Here is an 18,682-nt window from a genome sequence, read left to right as displayed (position 1 = left end):
ATCTATGCGTGTGGAAGCGAGAGGTTTGCTGTTGAAAAATAAAGGAGAATGTACAAACTATTCCTGTAAAGTCTAGACGGCAGCAAGAGAAAGGAGGCAGCTGAGGAAGCAATGGAGGAGAGCAGAACAAAGTCAGAAGGAGGCACTCAATCTATTACAAAGGGTCATAAAAGATAAGCTTGCAACATTGCGCAGAGCTGAGCGCCTATGGAAACGCTGCAAGAATGTGTGCGAGAATTAACTTTTATAAAGACCCATTCAAATTTGTAAAGAAGTTATTCACCAGGGAGAAAAAAGGCAAGGGCGTCATCATCTCCTGGGCTAATGGAGTTCTGTTCCTAATGGAGTCTTTGGGCAGCATTTGATTTTTTCAGTGTACCGACGACAATAACCAACTTGGTGAAAGGCTACTTCGAAGATTTGCAATTTTGTTTTTCAACTTCAGAATTCACCACTACATGGCAATGTCTAGAAATCGGAATAATGACAGGATACCCATTTCTCCACTGGCTTTTACGCTGGCAATGGAAGTAATTATTAGGGTATCAAAATGATTAGTGGGAGGAGATCGCTTGGCTTCTGGAATGCGACTGCCACCAATTAGAGGATACATGGAAGACATGACAGTCATGACTACAACAGTAGCCTGCACTAATTGGTTATTGGGCAAACTAATCAATAACATTGAATGGGCATGAATGCAATTCAAGCCCACTAAGTCAAGGAGCATCTCTATAATTAAAGGTAAAGTAGTGGATAAGAGGTTCTGCATTAACGATGAGGCAATACCAACAGTGTCTGAGAAGCCTGTGAAAAGTCTTGGGAGATGGTATGATGGGGTCCTAAAGAACACAGTTCGTGTGGGAGAAGTGAGACAACAAGCAGTGCAGGGTTGAAGAGCTTAGACACCAGCACTTTACCAGGCAAACTTAAACTCTGGTGCTTTCAGTTTGGTCTACTGCCAAGACTTCTGTGGCCACTCACTGTGTATGAGGTTTCCTTGACAACAGTAGAGAAGCTGGAAGCGTTAATCAGTTCATACTAATCAAACTCAGACTCAGTTCAAACTAACTGAGGAGTTTAAAAGCACCAAGTTTCGATTGGAAATTGCATTGGTAGAGTCACACGACAAATGTATGAGGGAGGCAGCAACTGTGTTGAAAACTGGAAGAAAGTGGCAGCAAAGGAAGCTGTGGAAGGCTGCCCTATTTATCAGTGATATCATTGGGCAAGTACAGCTTGGAAGAGGAGGCCTTGGTCTCAGTTCAACTCCTCCTACATGGCACAAAGCAGCACCAGCTCAATGGAGGAAGCTGGTAGTCAATGAGGTGCAAAAGCAGGAGGAGAGGATGAGGTGCGTAAAGGCAGTTTCTCAGGCCAAGCAGGGAGAATGGACGAGATGGGAGAGTGTGAAACAACGTAAGATCGGCTGGCAAGATATATGGACAATGGAACAGAGTAGGTTCAGTTTCTTCATCAGGTCAACATATGATGTTCTCCCATCACTACAGAACCTTAATCTATGGGTAGGAGAGGATCCATGATGTCCTTTGTGTTCATTGTGAGCTACATTAACCCTTTGCAGTCCATTTATTAAGTGTGCATCAGGCGCGTCAGGTCCAATTTATTTTCACATGCGCAGTTAATTTTAGACGCGCTGTTTAAAAGTATTTGTTTTCCACAGGTTTAAAAGGCCCTGCATATCAACAAAGCACTCACTAGGCATCTCCAGCCCCACCCCACCCTTTCGTTCGCTATAGCTTTCACATATGCTAAGAAATAAATAATAATAATAGTCGTACATACCGATCAATCATCTCCTGATCACTCGTTTTATCACCAAACGTCTCAATAATGTGATCCAAGTCATTATTTTATTACTATAACATCTGAAAAAAGCTCTGCAAATGTCAGTGATATTCTCTGAGCGCTGATGCAGTCACAGCCAGCTTGTTTCCTTATGGCCTCCATTATCAGATGCCAGGGGCAAGTATGACTATTCATGAGATACGCCCTTTTTTTTTCGGCTTGTCTCGGCTCCTGTCGCTCCCACTCGGCCATTGAATGGTTTTCTCGGCTTTTTCCAGAGAAAAAACGACTAGAAACCCGTTTTTTGCGCCTTTTTGATGATGTCGGACAGGGTCCGACATTGGACTGGATAGGAATAATTGCAATGTCGGACCAGGTCCGACATAGGACCACAGAGGGTTAAGACACATTTTGACATGATGTTAGGTGGGTCTTAGCCAAGGACGGTTTACATGGCATCATGACCAGGTGCTGCGATGTTTGGCCTTAGCATTGGAAGACAAGTGCAGCATGACCAACATGTTGCCACTAATGGCAGCAATATATGACTGTGACAAAGTGGCTGAGTGGGAACAAGTGCAGAAGTGATGCAGTGCAGCAATTAATCAGACAGAGCTGTCTAGGACAACTGGAAAATGCTGGTGGATGTTGGACAATGGCTTATTTTCCCACCTGAGATTGCCACGACTATCCTTCAACCTGATATTGTCTTGTGGTCTGGATCAGCACGTCTTGTTCACCTGGTAGAGTTAACAGTGTTGAAGCGGAACAGCAAGGATGGAGAGTCCGGGTTTACCCAATAGAGGTGGGTTGTCGAGGATTTGTGGAACACTCCACAACCCAGTTTCTCAGAGACATCGGATTCAGTGGTCAAGAGTTGAGACACATTTTTCGGTGTTGAAATATTGAAGACATATTGGAGTATGTTGTATGAAACAGCACAGGATTTTTGGTAGCTGGTAAATATAAGTAATATATCTAACACAAATGAGTCATTGCAGTTATGTTAGCACCATGTGAAATCACTTAAAAGGTCAAGGACCAGGCAGGAATGTGCAGAAAGCAGGAGCTGAGAACTAGGGGCACTGTTACTTGGATTATATAACATGATAGCTTGTTTGAGATGGTCCACAAAAAGATAATGCATAAAAAGTATAAAACATTCTATTATCACATAAAATATCTAAATGAACTTCTATGAATGCTTATTGAATGTATTCTTAATCTAAAAGAATACATTCACTTATTCTCAACTTGTATGCTAAATGAATCATTCTTGTTGCAAAATAACCTGTTTGGGTTCTAAAACAAACCTTGAAATGACAAAGAGCTCATAATTAATGCTAAAATACGTCATTGTGAGTTCAACAAGAGAAGAAAAAATGAACAAAACTCTCCAACGGTTTACTCCGGGTGGCTTCTACAAAACATTCCAGTGCTTCACATTATAGATTTACTGGATATAAAAATAACACCAAAAAAAAAACTGTTGGGGTCTGTTCAATTGTTGTTTGTTTATTTAAATTCTGTGAAAACAACTTTTTGATAAAGCTTAATTTTTCCTATTGAGTTCAGTGTTTTTAAGGAAAAAGAGGTTGCTCTTTGAAATTAACTAGCAATAATTTAAAACGGTGTCCCGACCAGACAGACAACTATACATTTGTATTAAAAAATAGCACTAATAATCACTTAATCAAGAAGTCAATGTATCTTTATGGTAATCTGTCACATTATGACACAACATTTAAACATACATGATTGATGACACACATTATTAGGATAATGAAAAACACACTATAGAATAATGAATGTGTTTACCATCTTCCCTTATTTAAATGCTGCTATGGGAATTCAGTTAGCCAAAAACCTGTAAAAGTGTTTTATCTTTGGCTGAAGGTTCTTTAATGTCAACCTGCTGTTTACAATGTGTTTGTGTGTGTGTGTGTGTGTGTGTGTGTGTGTGTGTGTGTGTGTGTGTGTGTGAGAGAGAGAGAGAGAGAGAGAGAGAGAGAGAGAGAGAGAGAGAGAGAGAGACAGAGAGGGAGAGAGAGAGATTATTCTACAGGAGTGAAGAAAGACCTTCCCTAACCCTCAAACAGAAAACCCATCATGTAATCTAACCCCCACCCCCTTTCGTCTGATTGGTGAGGCTGCTATTGTGCACTAATTCAGTCTACTACAACTTCGCTGAGTTTCCATTTGAAACAAGAGATAGGCGGATAGTTACCTCCCTTTGGCTGACTTACAATAGGCAGGGAGGAAAGGTTAGGGTGCCTGGCAATTCATTGCAAAGTGCAGAGTCAGAGATGTGCAAATAAGAGAGACAAAGTGAACTGACTTGCTTTCTGGAAGGTGAACTGCTGTTCATGGATTTATAACCGCAAGTCAAGCTTGTTAACTTCTTTTCTGCTGTATGGATAATGGAATTTTAACCATGTGGCAGGTGAGGAAGTTGTCAATACTTTCAATTAGTTATTTTATTAATTGTTAGCTGGCAGTAAAGTTAATATTATGGTATTATTACTTTACAAGTATAAAATGGCATGCTTACTTCTTTAAGTAACCTTGGTGAAATGTAGAATACAAATGTGACTTTTTCTGTTACAGTGTGAACTCGAAATGGTTTATTTGTAAATTAAGCCAGAGTGCTTTCTTTGATTACCATACTACCCATCCTAATTCAAATGTAGAAACCTATGGACATGCTGTTATTAACTCTGTTTAGTCAGACTAATAGTCTTATCTTAACTACTGTATACTGTGTTCTAACCTTATGAGACAAACTTTTAATAAATACAAGTATTTAACAGTGCTGAGACAATTACATTGCATTCAAGTGTTTTAAGGCAGTATTCTCAGCATACAGTAGTTGTGCATGAAAATCACATAAAGCTCTTATTGAAGTTGTTCAGTGTCTTCACTTCTTCCATAATGTACTTTTTTTTCCAGAAGTCATGTATTAAAAAAAACCTGTTGTAATTTGGTACAATGACATATTCACTGAGGAAGCAAGACAGTAATGGCACATAACCTATATTTACATGTACAGTCAGCTACAGTTGTAATTCTTTTATGATGTCTGCTTACTTTGAAAGCTGATGCACACCCTATTATAATGCTTGTGCATTTAATTAACAATCCATTTCCAGTTGTTGACTTTTTTTTTTTTAAACATGTTAGTCCAGCTTTATCTCTTAAACTGATTGCCACTGAAGAAATCAGCCATAGTGTCAGTAATAATCATCACAACAAACAGCTTACTTGCTTTTTAACTCTTGTAGCTCTCTTACCCCAAAGCCCAGTTAGAAAACAGCCTGGGGTGTTATTCTCAGTCTGTTGTTTATAAAAAAAAGGAGGGAGGGGGGTATTAGTACCTTATCTTTGGGAAGCTTTGTTTTTGTTTTGTGAAATAGCAACAAACAAATGTGCAGTCAGTGTATCAGTTCATTAGTGTTTGGCCATTACCCAATAGAAAGTCTGACATAACCTCCCCCCTCCCCCCCACTTTTTCATCTTTCTTTGATCACTTGTGTGATGAACAGACATTTATGTGTGGTGTCACCATGGCAACTTGTACTGTAGATTTGTGGGAACAGGCAGGATCTCAGGACAAAGGGTGATTTGTTAAGATAGTTGGTCTTATTTCTGGGATTTGTATTGATATTGGGGAGATGTGAGGAAAAACAGACACATTTGTGCTCTTTTCTTTTACAGCAGACATGGTTCATGAGACACAAAGTAAAATAAACTGACTATTTCTGTCACACAGGGCTAACCCTAGTTACATTATGTATTTATATAGATGTGTTGCTGTTGTAGTTTTTTGTATTTTATTCCAGACTAAAATATGCTGTAATATTTATGAGAGAATGGGGTGCATTGTTTGATTGTTTTTTTTTATCCAAGCCACATGTGTAGAGTAGTATTGCTTTTTTTGCAGCAGCCCCTTGAACCAATATTTAGGTTCATGCCAAATGTCTGCCTGTAGAGGTCAGGCTTGAAACAGGCTTGTTTTTGAGAGGGTCTGTGAAAGAATAACCTGTATAGATTTTAGCGCACAATCAAACACCTTACACAGATTTAGCTTTAGAAAGCTTTTTCACTAGGGCACATATTTTTGCTGACCTTGTCCTTAGAGTTTTACTGGAATTTTACTGTGTAACAGGAGAATGTGTTTCATGCGTGGGTCGTCACTGAATAATAATGAGTCAGACACAGAGCAGTGGGTGTTGACACACCGCACAGGCGCGCAGATTTAACAAACGCACAGGTGCTGCCACTAGGGTACCAGCAATGGTAGCCCTAGTGTCAAATTTAATAAAGAAAACAAAACAAATCTAAAAATAAAAGTTTGCCACACAAGGCGAGTGCCATCCTCATTAAAAAAGATGTCCCGTCACAGGAACCTACACTACAAAACCCCTCTCTATACTGGTTGGCTATACTGGTTGGGATCAACATCCCCTAAACTAACCTACTGCTGTTGCTCTCGAAGTCCCGGCCTCCCAGCAACTCCAGGTCTTTGCGAGAGTCCTGGCTGGGCAGAGCCTTCACAGGCACCGTCTTGCAGTTGAATGGTTCCATAGTCGTTATCCTGCAGCTTTCCCGGATGAGCCTACCTGCTCAATTGGTTGCCTAGCAACACGTCTCCTGTTACGCGTCACAGCTGCACGTATCCGTGTAAGAACCAGCAACAGGGTCCTCCCTGTCACATATTGTTAGAACTGGCACTGCAGAAGAAAGGTTTAGTTTTAAAACTGCATATAGATTATCTGTCTGCATGGTAAGATTACATTAGTCTGTTCCAGAAAATAAAAATGTAAAAAGAAAAACACAATTTAATATCCCAATGCATCAAATATGAATACTTTATTTGTATTTTTTTACAAAAACAGCTATGGCAAAAATGAAAAGCATTTGCTGCAGTGCTTACAGTGCAGAAATGTTTAACTTGACCCAAACCTACAGTGTGAAATCCCACAAGATCACAAGCACCTAACCTGACCTGACTGGCAGATTCACATTCCACAAAATGTTACACCCACCTGAAGACTATGTGAAAACGTTATCTTTTCAGATAAAAAAATATTGTTGGTTTTGGATACAGATTTAAGCAACATTCCAGTTTTACTTCATTGGTATATTGTTAAAAAATAAACTTAGACAATGCAGTGTATGTATAGGCTGTATATAAAACTATATAAGTATTCCAATACACACTATAAATATACACCAAATGCTTTACTACTGTGTGTGTATATATATATATATATATATATATATATATATATATATATATACACACATACTGTACTGTATGTGGAGTAGGTCTGTGCGTGCATGTTTATTTTCCATTTTTGATTCTATTTATTTGACTACGATATGTACAAAACATAGGCTTACTGTGTATTCATGTGAAAATGTAGGTCAGCATCTTGGTCTAAATTATTGTCAGATGTACTTCGCAGATTAAAGAGATTAGAAGTGGATAGGACCCATCCCATAACTGCAATGAATGCATATTTGTGCGTCAACCATTTGAGTTTCACATGCGCTACAAATCATAATAGACTGTGGGGGTCTTGCCTCTGGACTGTGTGCGTTGTATCGTTTTTTGGTTTCAGTTATCTTCAGTGCCTTATTTGAATAAATGTTTACCAGGTCCGCCAGGTAACCTGGTTGTGGGTTTCGTCGTCGGTTCCATAGAAATTGAGTGTAATACAGAGCCTGTCGCGTTGAAATGCATTTTTGACTAGCGTCTTCATTACAGTATTTTACGCTCTAGTAATGTGTAACATGCAGCAGTATAATTTATTTGGTGTTACCGGTAGGCTAAAGTAAAATGAGAGTGCACTACAGGTATTCATTTGATTTTACTACTGTATTTATTACAACATTTTTAGCGAGGGACCACTTATTATGAAATTCTTTTTGATAGAAAAATATTTTTGATTTGGGGTTGAAGGTTCGGGGGCCCACTGGAGGGCCATTGCCTGGGGCCCACAAAAACATGTCACATTGCCTATTTGTCGCTTCTGGTGTGTATGTTGCTGCGAAAGTAAATTGTCTCCCAATGAAAAATCGCATCGCATCTGGTGTGTGGCAGCCTTAACATTGCGTGATACTCTCGTTACAGCTTCTGAACCTTGTTGGTGAGATGATGTTAAATGCTCTTAACCTCACCTGCAGACGGGACTGGCTCTTTTTGTATCGTGGTTAAGACGTGTGATTGCAGTGTGTGGGTCACTAGGTTGTGCCCAGCCTCCCCCCTGGGATTTCAAAAAGAACCCAAATGCTAATTCTAAAAATCTGAGAAAACTGTATTCATGTTTTGACCCTAATTTAGTTGTAGAGTACAGAATAGCCATTCCTTCAGTGTCCTCGGGCATTAAATTCAGCACAAATGTGCTACATTTAAAAATCACAAATCCATATGCGCATGCACTGGTTAGATCAATGCTTTTGACCTACTTTCAGAGCTGTGCTTCAAACTATGTCTGCATTTGTTATGTCAAGGCAACATACCCTCCATTTTAAAGTGCAAGGTTTTCTCTTGTGCTCTCTGGCTATGACTACAGTAGTTATATAATACACTGTATTTGAAACAAAAGCCCAGTTTGCTCTATTTAGCAGACATGAATTATCTTGAAATAGCACCTTGAATCATTTTTAACTCACATGACTGAATAAGTGTAGTGGTAGTTGGTTCTAACTTTGTTAATGGCACTTCTGTATCCAAGGTTGCACAAATTGCTGATATTTCAGAAGAAAAACATGACTCTCCAGACCAGTCTGGAGAACTGAATCTGCTTCAGATCCCCAAATTCCCAGAACAATTTAGAGAAAATTGAACAAGGAAAAACCTTGGAATAGAATGTTTTACTTTTTCACTTTACTCTTTGTGAATTTAGCCCAATATGTGGAGACGATACCGTTTAGTTTGTTGTACACATTTAAAATTACTAATTTAAACATAGAAGTGTTACTACATAAAGCAGAACTTGGTGGCAACTGTATGCATGCTCTGAATCCTAGTTTCCAGCTTCCTGAGTCTTCTTTTTAACCATGCATAGGGAAAGCAATTTCACAGAACCATTTTTAGAGTTAGCTATTAAAATGATCAACTATTAAGAGCTGGCATGCTGCTTCATTGCAAAGAGCTGGAGAAATAAAAGCTATTAAAATATATCCAGGCCTAATGTTTACTTTGGCTGCGGGGGTGTTGGAGTTCTTAGTCTAATGTGTGGAAATGAAAGAAACACAACTCAGGAAATTTGTTAAGAGCATATTTGGTGTAATTCCTAATTGATGGCTGCTATAGCTAATGGGCCAGAGGCACTGTGTCTGTTATCAGGCATACTTCATCACTGCTGGATTTTATATAATGCGTAAAATTGGATTCATATATAAACCGTAATCGCACAGTGAAATGTATAAATGAAAGATGGAAATACTGCCACACTTCCGCTGGTGTTGTTTTTTGCAAGTTCGAAGCCAAGAAAAGAAAGGTTTAGAGAGGAATGGTTATGAGAGCAACACCATACATACCGTACTAAGGCAAATGTTAAAAGGCAATTACAATGAAGCTGCTTACTCTTTAAGATTGGCAGTATAATCGTTAAATAATAATTTAGTAGAGATTTTGTAAATAATGTTTATAATAATATCTGATCTGTGTGCTTTGTGTTGAAGTTTTCCCAGAATCTGCATCTTCATCTCCTCTGGAAAGCACTGTACCGTTAGAAAGACTAAAATCAAGGGATGGTGTTTAGAAAAAAGTTGTGACATTAATTTAATAGGAAGCAATCACAAATGAAACTGTCAAATAAAAATAAATGTTTTTAGAAAACTGCTGGGGGGAAAAAAGAAAGAACACTCTTCATCAAGATATTATTCTTGTACTGTTTTGCTTTTTTAAAATATTTACTGTGATGTTGCTACAGGGTGTTTTCTGCTTTATTATTTGCATCCTGCTAATGCTTGATCTATTATTTTTGGCAGTGCCTTTGCAGTTAGTCTTCATGGTTGTCTCCTCTTCAAATGCTACAGTTCGAACATTATTTTTTTCTTTTGAAATGCACACTGTGAAATCGGTTTACTGGAATGATTTCAGCAGTGTGGAGTTTATAATTGATCATTCCAAACCTTATTATCCACTGCCAAAAAAAAAAAAAAAAAGACCACCAGGTTTCTTTCTGTGAGAGCTGATGGGTGTTTTTGAATATAGATGGGAAATGAGGCATTAACATCAGCTTTTAAGCAAAAGAGAATTGATGAGGAGGGTATGTTTGTAAACCAGCTTCAGAGAGCATAAACAGGCACACTCTGACATGCCTAAGGGCACTGGCTCGCTGGCAAAGCCAGCCATTAGATTTCTATCGCTTGACTTAAATCCATGATTTAGTCCATCAGAGATCTAGGCTACTATGAAATAATCAGCTATTTATTTTCCGTATCTTAACAGTGTTGTGTTCAATTGATTTGCTCTGCAGAGGCAGTTAAATTACTTTTTAGCCATGTGATTTAAAAGTTATGTTTGGCGGTGGATTGTAATTGTTACATGTATATTATATAAAGTCAGTGCTTATTATTGTCCTTGTAATTGGTGTGGTAGATCATTTTAGTGTCAGATGTATTGTAATTAGCATTAATTTACCATTAACAAACACGTTAAGCATTAAATCTCAGACAACAGGTTTTAAAAAAACTGTTGTGCCTTTTTTTGAGGTTCTTAGAGAATTGTAAAACTGTAAAGGCCCTTACACACCAGATGCGACACAAAGAGCAAAGTGACGCGAGAAAATCAATAAAATCTATGCTTTTCCATGTGCCCTTCACACCAAAGGTGACATGACAAGCGACGTTGCAGCGACCAAAATTCCAGTGCGAGCGATGAAAAAAAATAGAACCTGGTCCTATTTTTGCAAATTCGTTGTGCAACAACTACACAATTGAGCAATCAGATAACAGCTTCATGTCACGTGGTTTGAAATCAAGCCCTGTTTCACAAGACTCAAAGCAATTATCTTTGTGTAAGTGCAGGCCAACAATCTGCAACAGGTCTTCAAATTGTGTTGTTGACATACGAAAGTACTGTCTGAATCTGGCACCATCTAATTTTAGTTCTTGGACTAATCTATGGAATTTACTTATAGCTGATCTTTTTCTTAGGATGTCGTGCACCCAAATCCGGCACTTTTGACGCTTTTGATGTCTGCAGAATAACAGCAGTAATAATAAGAGCTCTCCTCTTCTCGAGCAGCCATTTTCTATTGCGTTTGTTTGTTTGTAATCATACTTTCTGAAAGATTTGCCAAATTTCTAGCTGTCGCGTCGTGTCTGTGATTGCTTCTTGTGTGCACAGTGTTTTTGCAGGGAATTTGTTTTGTCGCCCCAGTAAAAATCGCGTTGCGTCTAGTGTGTGAAGGCCTTATTACCTACAGAGAAACACCATGCCATTTTTTCAGTTGAGCCTGGGACCTAATGCATTTCAACAGTTGTAAAAAAGTCAGAGTGAAGGAGAGAGACAGAGAGAGCAAGAGAGAGAGAGAGAATGAGAGAGAGAGAGAGCACCGGACATGTCATTTATTAGAACTACCATTTCTAATGCCTGCCAGTGTTTGGAGAGGTAAAACTTTAATGTGTTCAGTATGGATTCACTAGTCAAGAGTAATTATTTTCATGGTGATGAAAAACAAATCAAACAAAGGAAATGGCAAACAAGTGATTTGAATAATCTGAGCACCAAATCTTAAAATAGCAGTAGATATGGTTGTATAAGCTGCATAGAGCAAGGCCAGATGGCACTTCATTTCGTAAGTAATCCTTGGGCTGGAAATTGTGGCTGATTAAGAGGATACAAAACTTTAAGTAGTGAGTGTATTATGTATTGCTTTGAAGAGGGGACCAAGTCAAGAGTGAGAAAAGAAGAGTTTTTTATAGTCCTTCACCAGTTTAATTTCGTGCTTAAAGGGCATTGGGGTGCATCTAGAAGTGTAACCAAGAAATTGAATTTTAAAGAAAGAAATTCTGCTGGTAGTTTTCTCGCCTTTAATCCACATTCATTTGGGTGCTTGACTCTCAAACTCTGAACCCTGAGGCCTTTTGTAGGCACAAGCACTTTTCATAGCGCTTAATAAGAACCACTTAGATGTAAATCCCTGTGGCTGAAAACAATCTTGAGCTGATGATAGGCACAGTGGACAATGTAGATTATGTGGAAGGTTAGGTTGCCACTTGGGATAGGGCTAGAGTCATGCTGTATATGCATCAGTCTAAGGGGGGGTGACTCATGTTGTTATGCTTAATCCAAACAAAAAAGCCAGTAAAAGAGATCTCTTGTGGTTCGCCAACTTGGTACCTGCTTCAAGGCACATTTAATGACTTAAGGCACATCTAAGGGCTTAAGGATCTTGCTAGAGGACCCTGCTTGCAAACTTTTTTTTTCCTGTAACAGACAGGAGCTTGTGGTAATTAAATGGTAGCGTTGTAATGTGTTGTGAAACTGGATAATACACATCAAGTAAGATTTGCTTATGGCCCGTACTGGCATGATCTGTATCCCCAAACAAAAGTGCACACAGTTCGATATTATATTAGAGCATTCGATTTTCGGAGGCTGTGCTGACCTCACTGACTCAATAAGGACTGGCTTGTCTCACTTACAACTAAACTGAACCTCTCTATGAGACTGCCACCTTTCCTCTTCCAATTTTTAAAGTTAAGTCAGCAAAGAAAATGAAATGCCCTTGTCCAGATGGACGTATTTTAAAAATAGATGGGTTTTTTTTTATATTTGCTACAAAAGGAACCATCAGATGTACTGTAATCTTTGGTTTCATTAGGAATTCATCCCCCAAATAATACTTGAATAATTATATACAGTATACTTTATGTATGGTATTGATGCTGATACATCATTATGAGTGTCAAATGTGTTTAAAAAATGTGTTTTCCATTGAATTCTTATGCAGTAAGCACCTGTCCTTGGTCTATTCAAATCATATACATTCAAATATCAGCATTAATTCAACCAGAAGTGTGTTCCATGGATTAACTGTACAAACAAATATGGTTATTCAAACGTTTAAACACATGACAAAACCTAAAGAAGCCTAAGCGTGTGGAAAATGCTTTTCTTTTTTTTGCTTTATTCAATACCTGCTTATGTGTTATAATTAGTGTTCCGCGTTTCCGGTTTATTCCGAATTTGCTGTTTGTAGCATGGAAGTATAATTTCCTGAAACTCATTTTGTCACAACTAAAAGGATAAGTGAATTGGGCCTTTAGACTTATTAAGTACCACTCAGATTCAGGTAGCAGGTCTTTATATCACAATGTGACAAAACACTATAGAATTTTAATATCACCTCAGGACAAAAGCAATTCCCAGCTGTCGGAGTCTAGTTTACACCCCTCCTGCAGTAAGTGATATGTGAAATGTAAGCAATAAATACTTTCTTTGGAATTTAAAGAGGTTTAGATTGCATATATTATATACAGTACAAACACACACAACTAGTGTGTGATGTAATCTGTCAATTACAGGTCTCTTGTTCAGGAGCTTGGGATGTAGAAATCTCCTATATTCGGCTCGGGATTAATTATACTGCGAGTTGGGCTGCTGCTTGCTCTAGTTTTTTTTTTCTCTCTCAATGACAGAGCCCAGCAAAGTTCCCATTACAAGACAGCATTGTGCGGCAAGGACAGGTTGGAGGGACGCTTGAAGAGAAACCGATCCCCCACTACTTTTTGTTACTCAATTGCAGCTGAATGGGAACAGGAAAGTGGATACTAAAGCTTTGCCACTCAGGCCAATGGAAAAGCTTGTTCGATTGTTGGAAGTTTAGTATTTTTCTGTTTAGTTCTTTTCTGCTCATAGCCCTGGCGGAGGTAAACTAGGTGGAGCTGGCTTTCCTGGAATTGTAGGGCAGTTTTTCCTGTTGTGCTCCACAGCAGACTGTCTCAAATGAAATGACAGCCTAGCTTCTGGATTACTGGGCTCAAGGACTCTGCTATCTGGCCTTTGAGTCTCGACAGTGGCTTTTTATTTATTGTGGGTCAGTGGTGATCTTTCTTCAGCAATGTCCCAGCGAGGCAAACCAGGGCGAAATCCATCGGTCAGTATTTGAAAGTCTCTGCTCACTTAGATTAGATTATGAGCATTTGGTCATGGGATAGATTGTTTTTATCTCTTTTCAGCCTTTGTTGGTGAGTCTAGGGAAGGTACTGTGTTTCTTAGTTGGATGATTTACACTACAATGCCAAATCCAAGGGTTATAACAAATTGTTACCTTTTAGCCACATTATAAATACATGTGTGCACTGGATTTAGCCTATTTAAGTTGTGTATTGTAGCTGTATGGTAATGAACTTCACTTGCACAGTTATTTGTTTTTAACAAATGTCTGAATTGCATTTTTATTAAATTATTAAATTGAAAAGAAGATAAAATAGGATATGCAACAGAAAGAGATCATCCTATTAAAATAACAGCTTTTTTTCTTGGACAGAATACCCATGCTGAACATGCTCTGTTAGTAAATTACTTTATCAGTAGACTTATAAAAGTAATATAATATTCAACTGTGGTTCTTCATTCTAGTCATATGATAGTTACTTAACCTGATTGTCTTGAGAACAATCTTAACACTTACCTGCTGAATATGTATTTTATACAAATTGAATTACTGTAGTAGCATTTTCATTTCATCACTAGAGACCCAGGTCAGTAGGAGCGAGCATCTATGCACTACTGTAAAATACCATCATTTAGTTTCTGCAGTGTCTTCCAGTACTTCATCAAATAATAAAATAAGGAGGATAAAAAGCTCATTATAATGTATATATACACATAATCAATTTAGCTTTAATACAAATGTAGCTTTTATGCAAAATACAAATATATCAATTTAGCTTTTTATCCTCCTTATACAGCTGTATCACCATGTAAATTCATTCTGAAAAACACTGTCTTGCTTTTGGTAATTAAAAAAAAATATCACAATAAACTAAAGTAAGGGTTCACTTTGGTTGTTTATTTGTTAGCTTTTTTGTTGTTCAATGGCTTAAGTGTTAATACTTATTTATTGTGAGTGTACACAATGGAGTGGACGAGAGGGGGCGAGCTCCTGGGCCCTCAGCTATTTACAGAGCTACATGTATCCCGTCTGCCATTAGTGTCTGGGATGTGATTTGACGGTTTACATGCCTGTCACCTTTCATGTTCCTGGTGACCTTCATTCATTGCTTTAGAAAGCTTGTAAAGATGGGCTTATCCTTAACAAAGGCTAATTGCTTTTTTCAAAACCCACAATGTGTAAAGCAGTGTCAATAAAAATAAGTGATTCTTTCTCTAGAGAGGGAATTAAAAGAATTCCCCTCCCTTACACAAATTGACCAGATTATTTAGAATATTAAACAAAAAAAAAGTGATAATCTGAGAAAGGGATAGGGTTAGAATTTCCTTTCTGTTTCGGTTATTGTTGTCGATGGGGAAGAGTTTGTGTTTCAATAGACTGTGTGGTAAAAGGTTAGTGTTAAACTAAAACATTTAAAGAGCGGTGAAAAGAACAATACCAGTGTTTGTACTGGGTAGTATTATGAACAAACTAAACATGTGCATGAATGTATTTAATCCCAACGTTCCTAAAATTAACCAGAAAAAAAGATGACATTCTAGCTTGACTTATAAAATGTGACCGTGGAACTGGTTGTGAAATGAATATTGATAAAAATCAAATACGTGGTGTTCCGTATCTTAAACCGGTCATGTTTTAAAGCCCATTTTTCTCCCTTTTAATATCTGTTTTCAGCATTTTGCCATGATTGTTTTTTCTTTGGTGCTTGTACTACTGTGTTCAATGCAAGCAGATAATGTCACTTCTGTATATATATATATTTTTATTATTATTATTATTATTATTATTATTATTATTATTATTATTTCTATTATTTTCTTTTTTTATTCAGTGAAACATGTCATACCAATATATATCCTCAGCTGCTAGTGTCTCTAGAAAAGGGCAACTTGCCCCTTGGCATTTAAGGAATCATATGGTGCACACAACCACATTGGTAACACTTTCAATAAAAAATCTGCAAGATTATGTTTAGTTTAATGCTATTATTGGTGATTGGACACAAATAATATTTGATGCCGATTTGTTTTAATAGATAGATGTTTCTATAAAATATCAATAAACTGCAAAAGAAAATATTGGATCATTACATTTAAAGTATTTATTATTAAAAGGTACTTTAACATTTGTAATAATCAAGATAAAATTAATGAAGACATTTATGTATCTTGGTGTATTTTAAATAGTGTTACATAATAATAATAATAATAATAATAATAATAATAATAATAATAATAATTCAGAAAAACAACTGCAATCTGATATACAGTGTATTGTACATTATCATACTGGATAAATGCATTATTGCATTCTAAAGATATCGACATATTAATAAAAAAAAGTGTAGCAACTGTTCTTGAGTTTTATGTTATTACCTCACTGCTTCAGAATGCTTCCATGGTTTTGAAAAGACTGGAAAAACAAATCCTAGTCATGCTACTGTAGCTAAATTAGGACATTAGGGCTTCAACGGAGCCCCGTGCTCCTCAAGCTTGTTAATTAGTTTATGCCTTTTTCACCCTTAATGAGCTGAGATACGTGCATTTTCAGGAGAAGTGGGAGTTCACACAGTTAAACAAGGCTCTTACAGTGTGGAGAGGGTACAGCTGGACAATCTACAGCTATGAGTAACAAAAGCTCTGTATACAGCACTGTTAAGAGGTACAGCAGTGTGTAAGGCATGTCTCATGCTTCTGCTTCAGTGACTTGTCTGTCCGAGGCAGAAGTAGTTCCTTAACATGAGAGCCGACAGGGAGAACCACGCAGGACAATTTTTTTTTTTTTAAACTGCCAGGACAGCAAGCATTTTATAAAGGAATAAAAATAAATTAATCTTAAACAGAATGTAATTGAAAAATAGGTCACTTGTTTGTCTTTATAAATGTGCATAAAATCATGTTGCATAAAATAAATTGTATTACTGTGTACAAAGTTTATGAAAGACAAACAAAAATGAGATTACAGACTGAAGTTTCCTTGTTAAGACATTTTTGTCACTTGACTGATTTTTTTTTTACACCATAGTTAGACACTGTCTTTTAATTATACATATTTGTTTCACAAACGGTTAGTTGAGCGTGAAAGAGTTTTTTATTCTGGTTAGTAATACCCTAAAAAAGTCTCAAACCACAATTAAACTGAGAAACAATTACAATCCATAAAAAATAAGAATTATAGCCATGAACTACAGCTAATAAATGTAAGAGATCTCACAATAATAATGCATAATAAAACAAAAAAAAAATAGAAAAAATGTGTAAAACAATAAAATATCATATATTCTGTTGTGCCTCTGTCAGATTAAGGTTCATGGATTCCTTTGTGTTTTTCCGTCCATTAGCAGTAGAATGTAAATTCACAGCTGTCTCTTCCACTGCTATGCCTCAAAATAATTAAACTCTAAACCATTAGAATTGTACCGTTACAATTTGATATAACACAGTTCCATCTCACCATTAGAGACGTGACAAGTTCAGTTGCTAAAGCTGCTCTGGGAAAGTTGACAACCCCCCATAGCTGCCCCCCTTTTGATCTTTCTCATCTAATCGAATTTTGTGTCATCTTTCCAGATAGCTGATCAGCTTCCCTGGATTTCGCAGACGACACCGCTTTGTTTCGCCTGAAGATGGAAACACTGGAGTCGGAGCTGACCTGCCCTATCTGTCTGGAGCTCTTCGAAGATCCGTTGCTGCTGCCTTGTGCTCACAGCCTCTGTTTCAGCTGCGCACATCGCATCCTGATCTCCCACTGCACACCCAACGAGCCTGTGGAATCAATCAGCGCATTCCAGTGTCCTACTTGTCGTTATGTCATCACCCTCAACCAGAGGGGCCTAGAGGGACTCAAGCGCAACGTCACCCTGCAGAACATTATCGACCGCTTCCAGAAAGCTTCAGTGAGCGGGCCCAACTCCCCAAGTGAGACCCGCCGAGAGCGGGCCTTCGACGGCAACGCCATGACCACATCCAGTGAGAAAGTGCAGTGCCAGTTCTGCGACCAAGACCCGCCACAGGATGCTGTCAAGACCTGTGTCACCTGTGAGGTCTCCTACTGTGAGGACTGCCTGAAGGCCACCCACCCCAACAAGAAGCCCTTCACGGGCCACCGCCTCATCGAGCCAATCCCAGACTCACACCTGCGCGGGCTTATGTGCTTGGAGCACGAGGACGAGAAAGTGAACATGTACTGTGTGACGGACGAACAGTTAATCTGTTCTTTGTGCAAGCTTGTGGGGCGGCACAGGGATCATCAGGTGGCAGCCCTGAGCGACCGGTATGAAAAACTAAAGGTAAGGAATGAAAAGCTGCTACAGCTGGGATATCTAATTGTACTAATCTAGTTGTACTAATCTTAATGTTATATATATATATATATATATATATATATATATATATATATATATATATATATATATATATATATATATATATATATATATATATGCAGGAATGCAGGAATCAACCCGCCCCTGAGATTCAATATGTTGTTTACAGTACAGGGTAAAATGTTTTGAAAGCAGAATCTAAATAATGAACTGTAGTTAAAAAATGATAATAATTTTCATGTTAACTGTAAATATGAGCTCCGGGTATGCAGCAATGTGGACTTCAGAGCAACAGCAGCAGCAGCAGTTGTATCCCATGTCTTTTGGGAATTATTAAGTGCGACCAAACATAAGACATTAAGAACAGCAAGTAATTAGACATTTATCTGATTATAATTTTATTGAGGTT

At 37.9% G+C, this 18,682-nt stretch overlaps 1 protein-coding gene across 6 annotated transcripts in view; it reads left to right on the top strand.

Annotated features, from left to right (window-relative positions):
• LOC117407287 (E3 ubiquitin-protein ligase Midline-1) overlaps positions 1–18,682 on the top strand; it is a 135,419-nt gene that overhangs the window by 66,201 nt on the left and 50,536 nt on the right. For 3 of the 6 annotated variants that reach the window (XM_034012114.3, XM_059028977.1, XM_034012115.3), the window contains exon 2: positions 17,519–18,237. In XM_034012114.3, the coding sequence (XP_033868005.2) occupies positions 17,575–18,237 (663 nt within the window). In that variant the 5' untranslated portion in view covers positions 17,519–17,574. Of the gene's footprint in view, positions 1–4,005; positions 4,253–13,509; positions 13,929–17,518; positions 18,238–18,682 lie in introns of those variants that run through there. The other 3 variants (XM_034012112.3, XM_034012116.3, XM_034012113.3) reach the window with 3 other exon arrangements.

The sequence above is a fragment of the Acipenser ruthenus genome, chromosome 8 (assembly GCF_902713425.1).
Source record: "Acipenser ruthenus chromosome 8, fAciRut3.2 maternal haplotype, whole genome shotgun sequence".
Classification (NCBI taxonomy): domain Eukaryota; kingdom Metazoa; phylum Chordata; class Actinopteri; order Acipenseriformes; family Acipenseridae; genus Acipenser; species Acipenser ruthenus.
The sequence above is the reverse complement of the archived record's forward strand: the minus strand, read 5'-3'. Positions and strand labels throughout refer to the sequence as shown.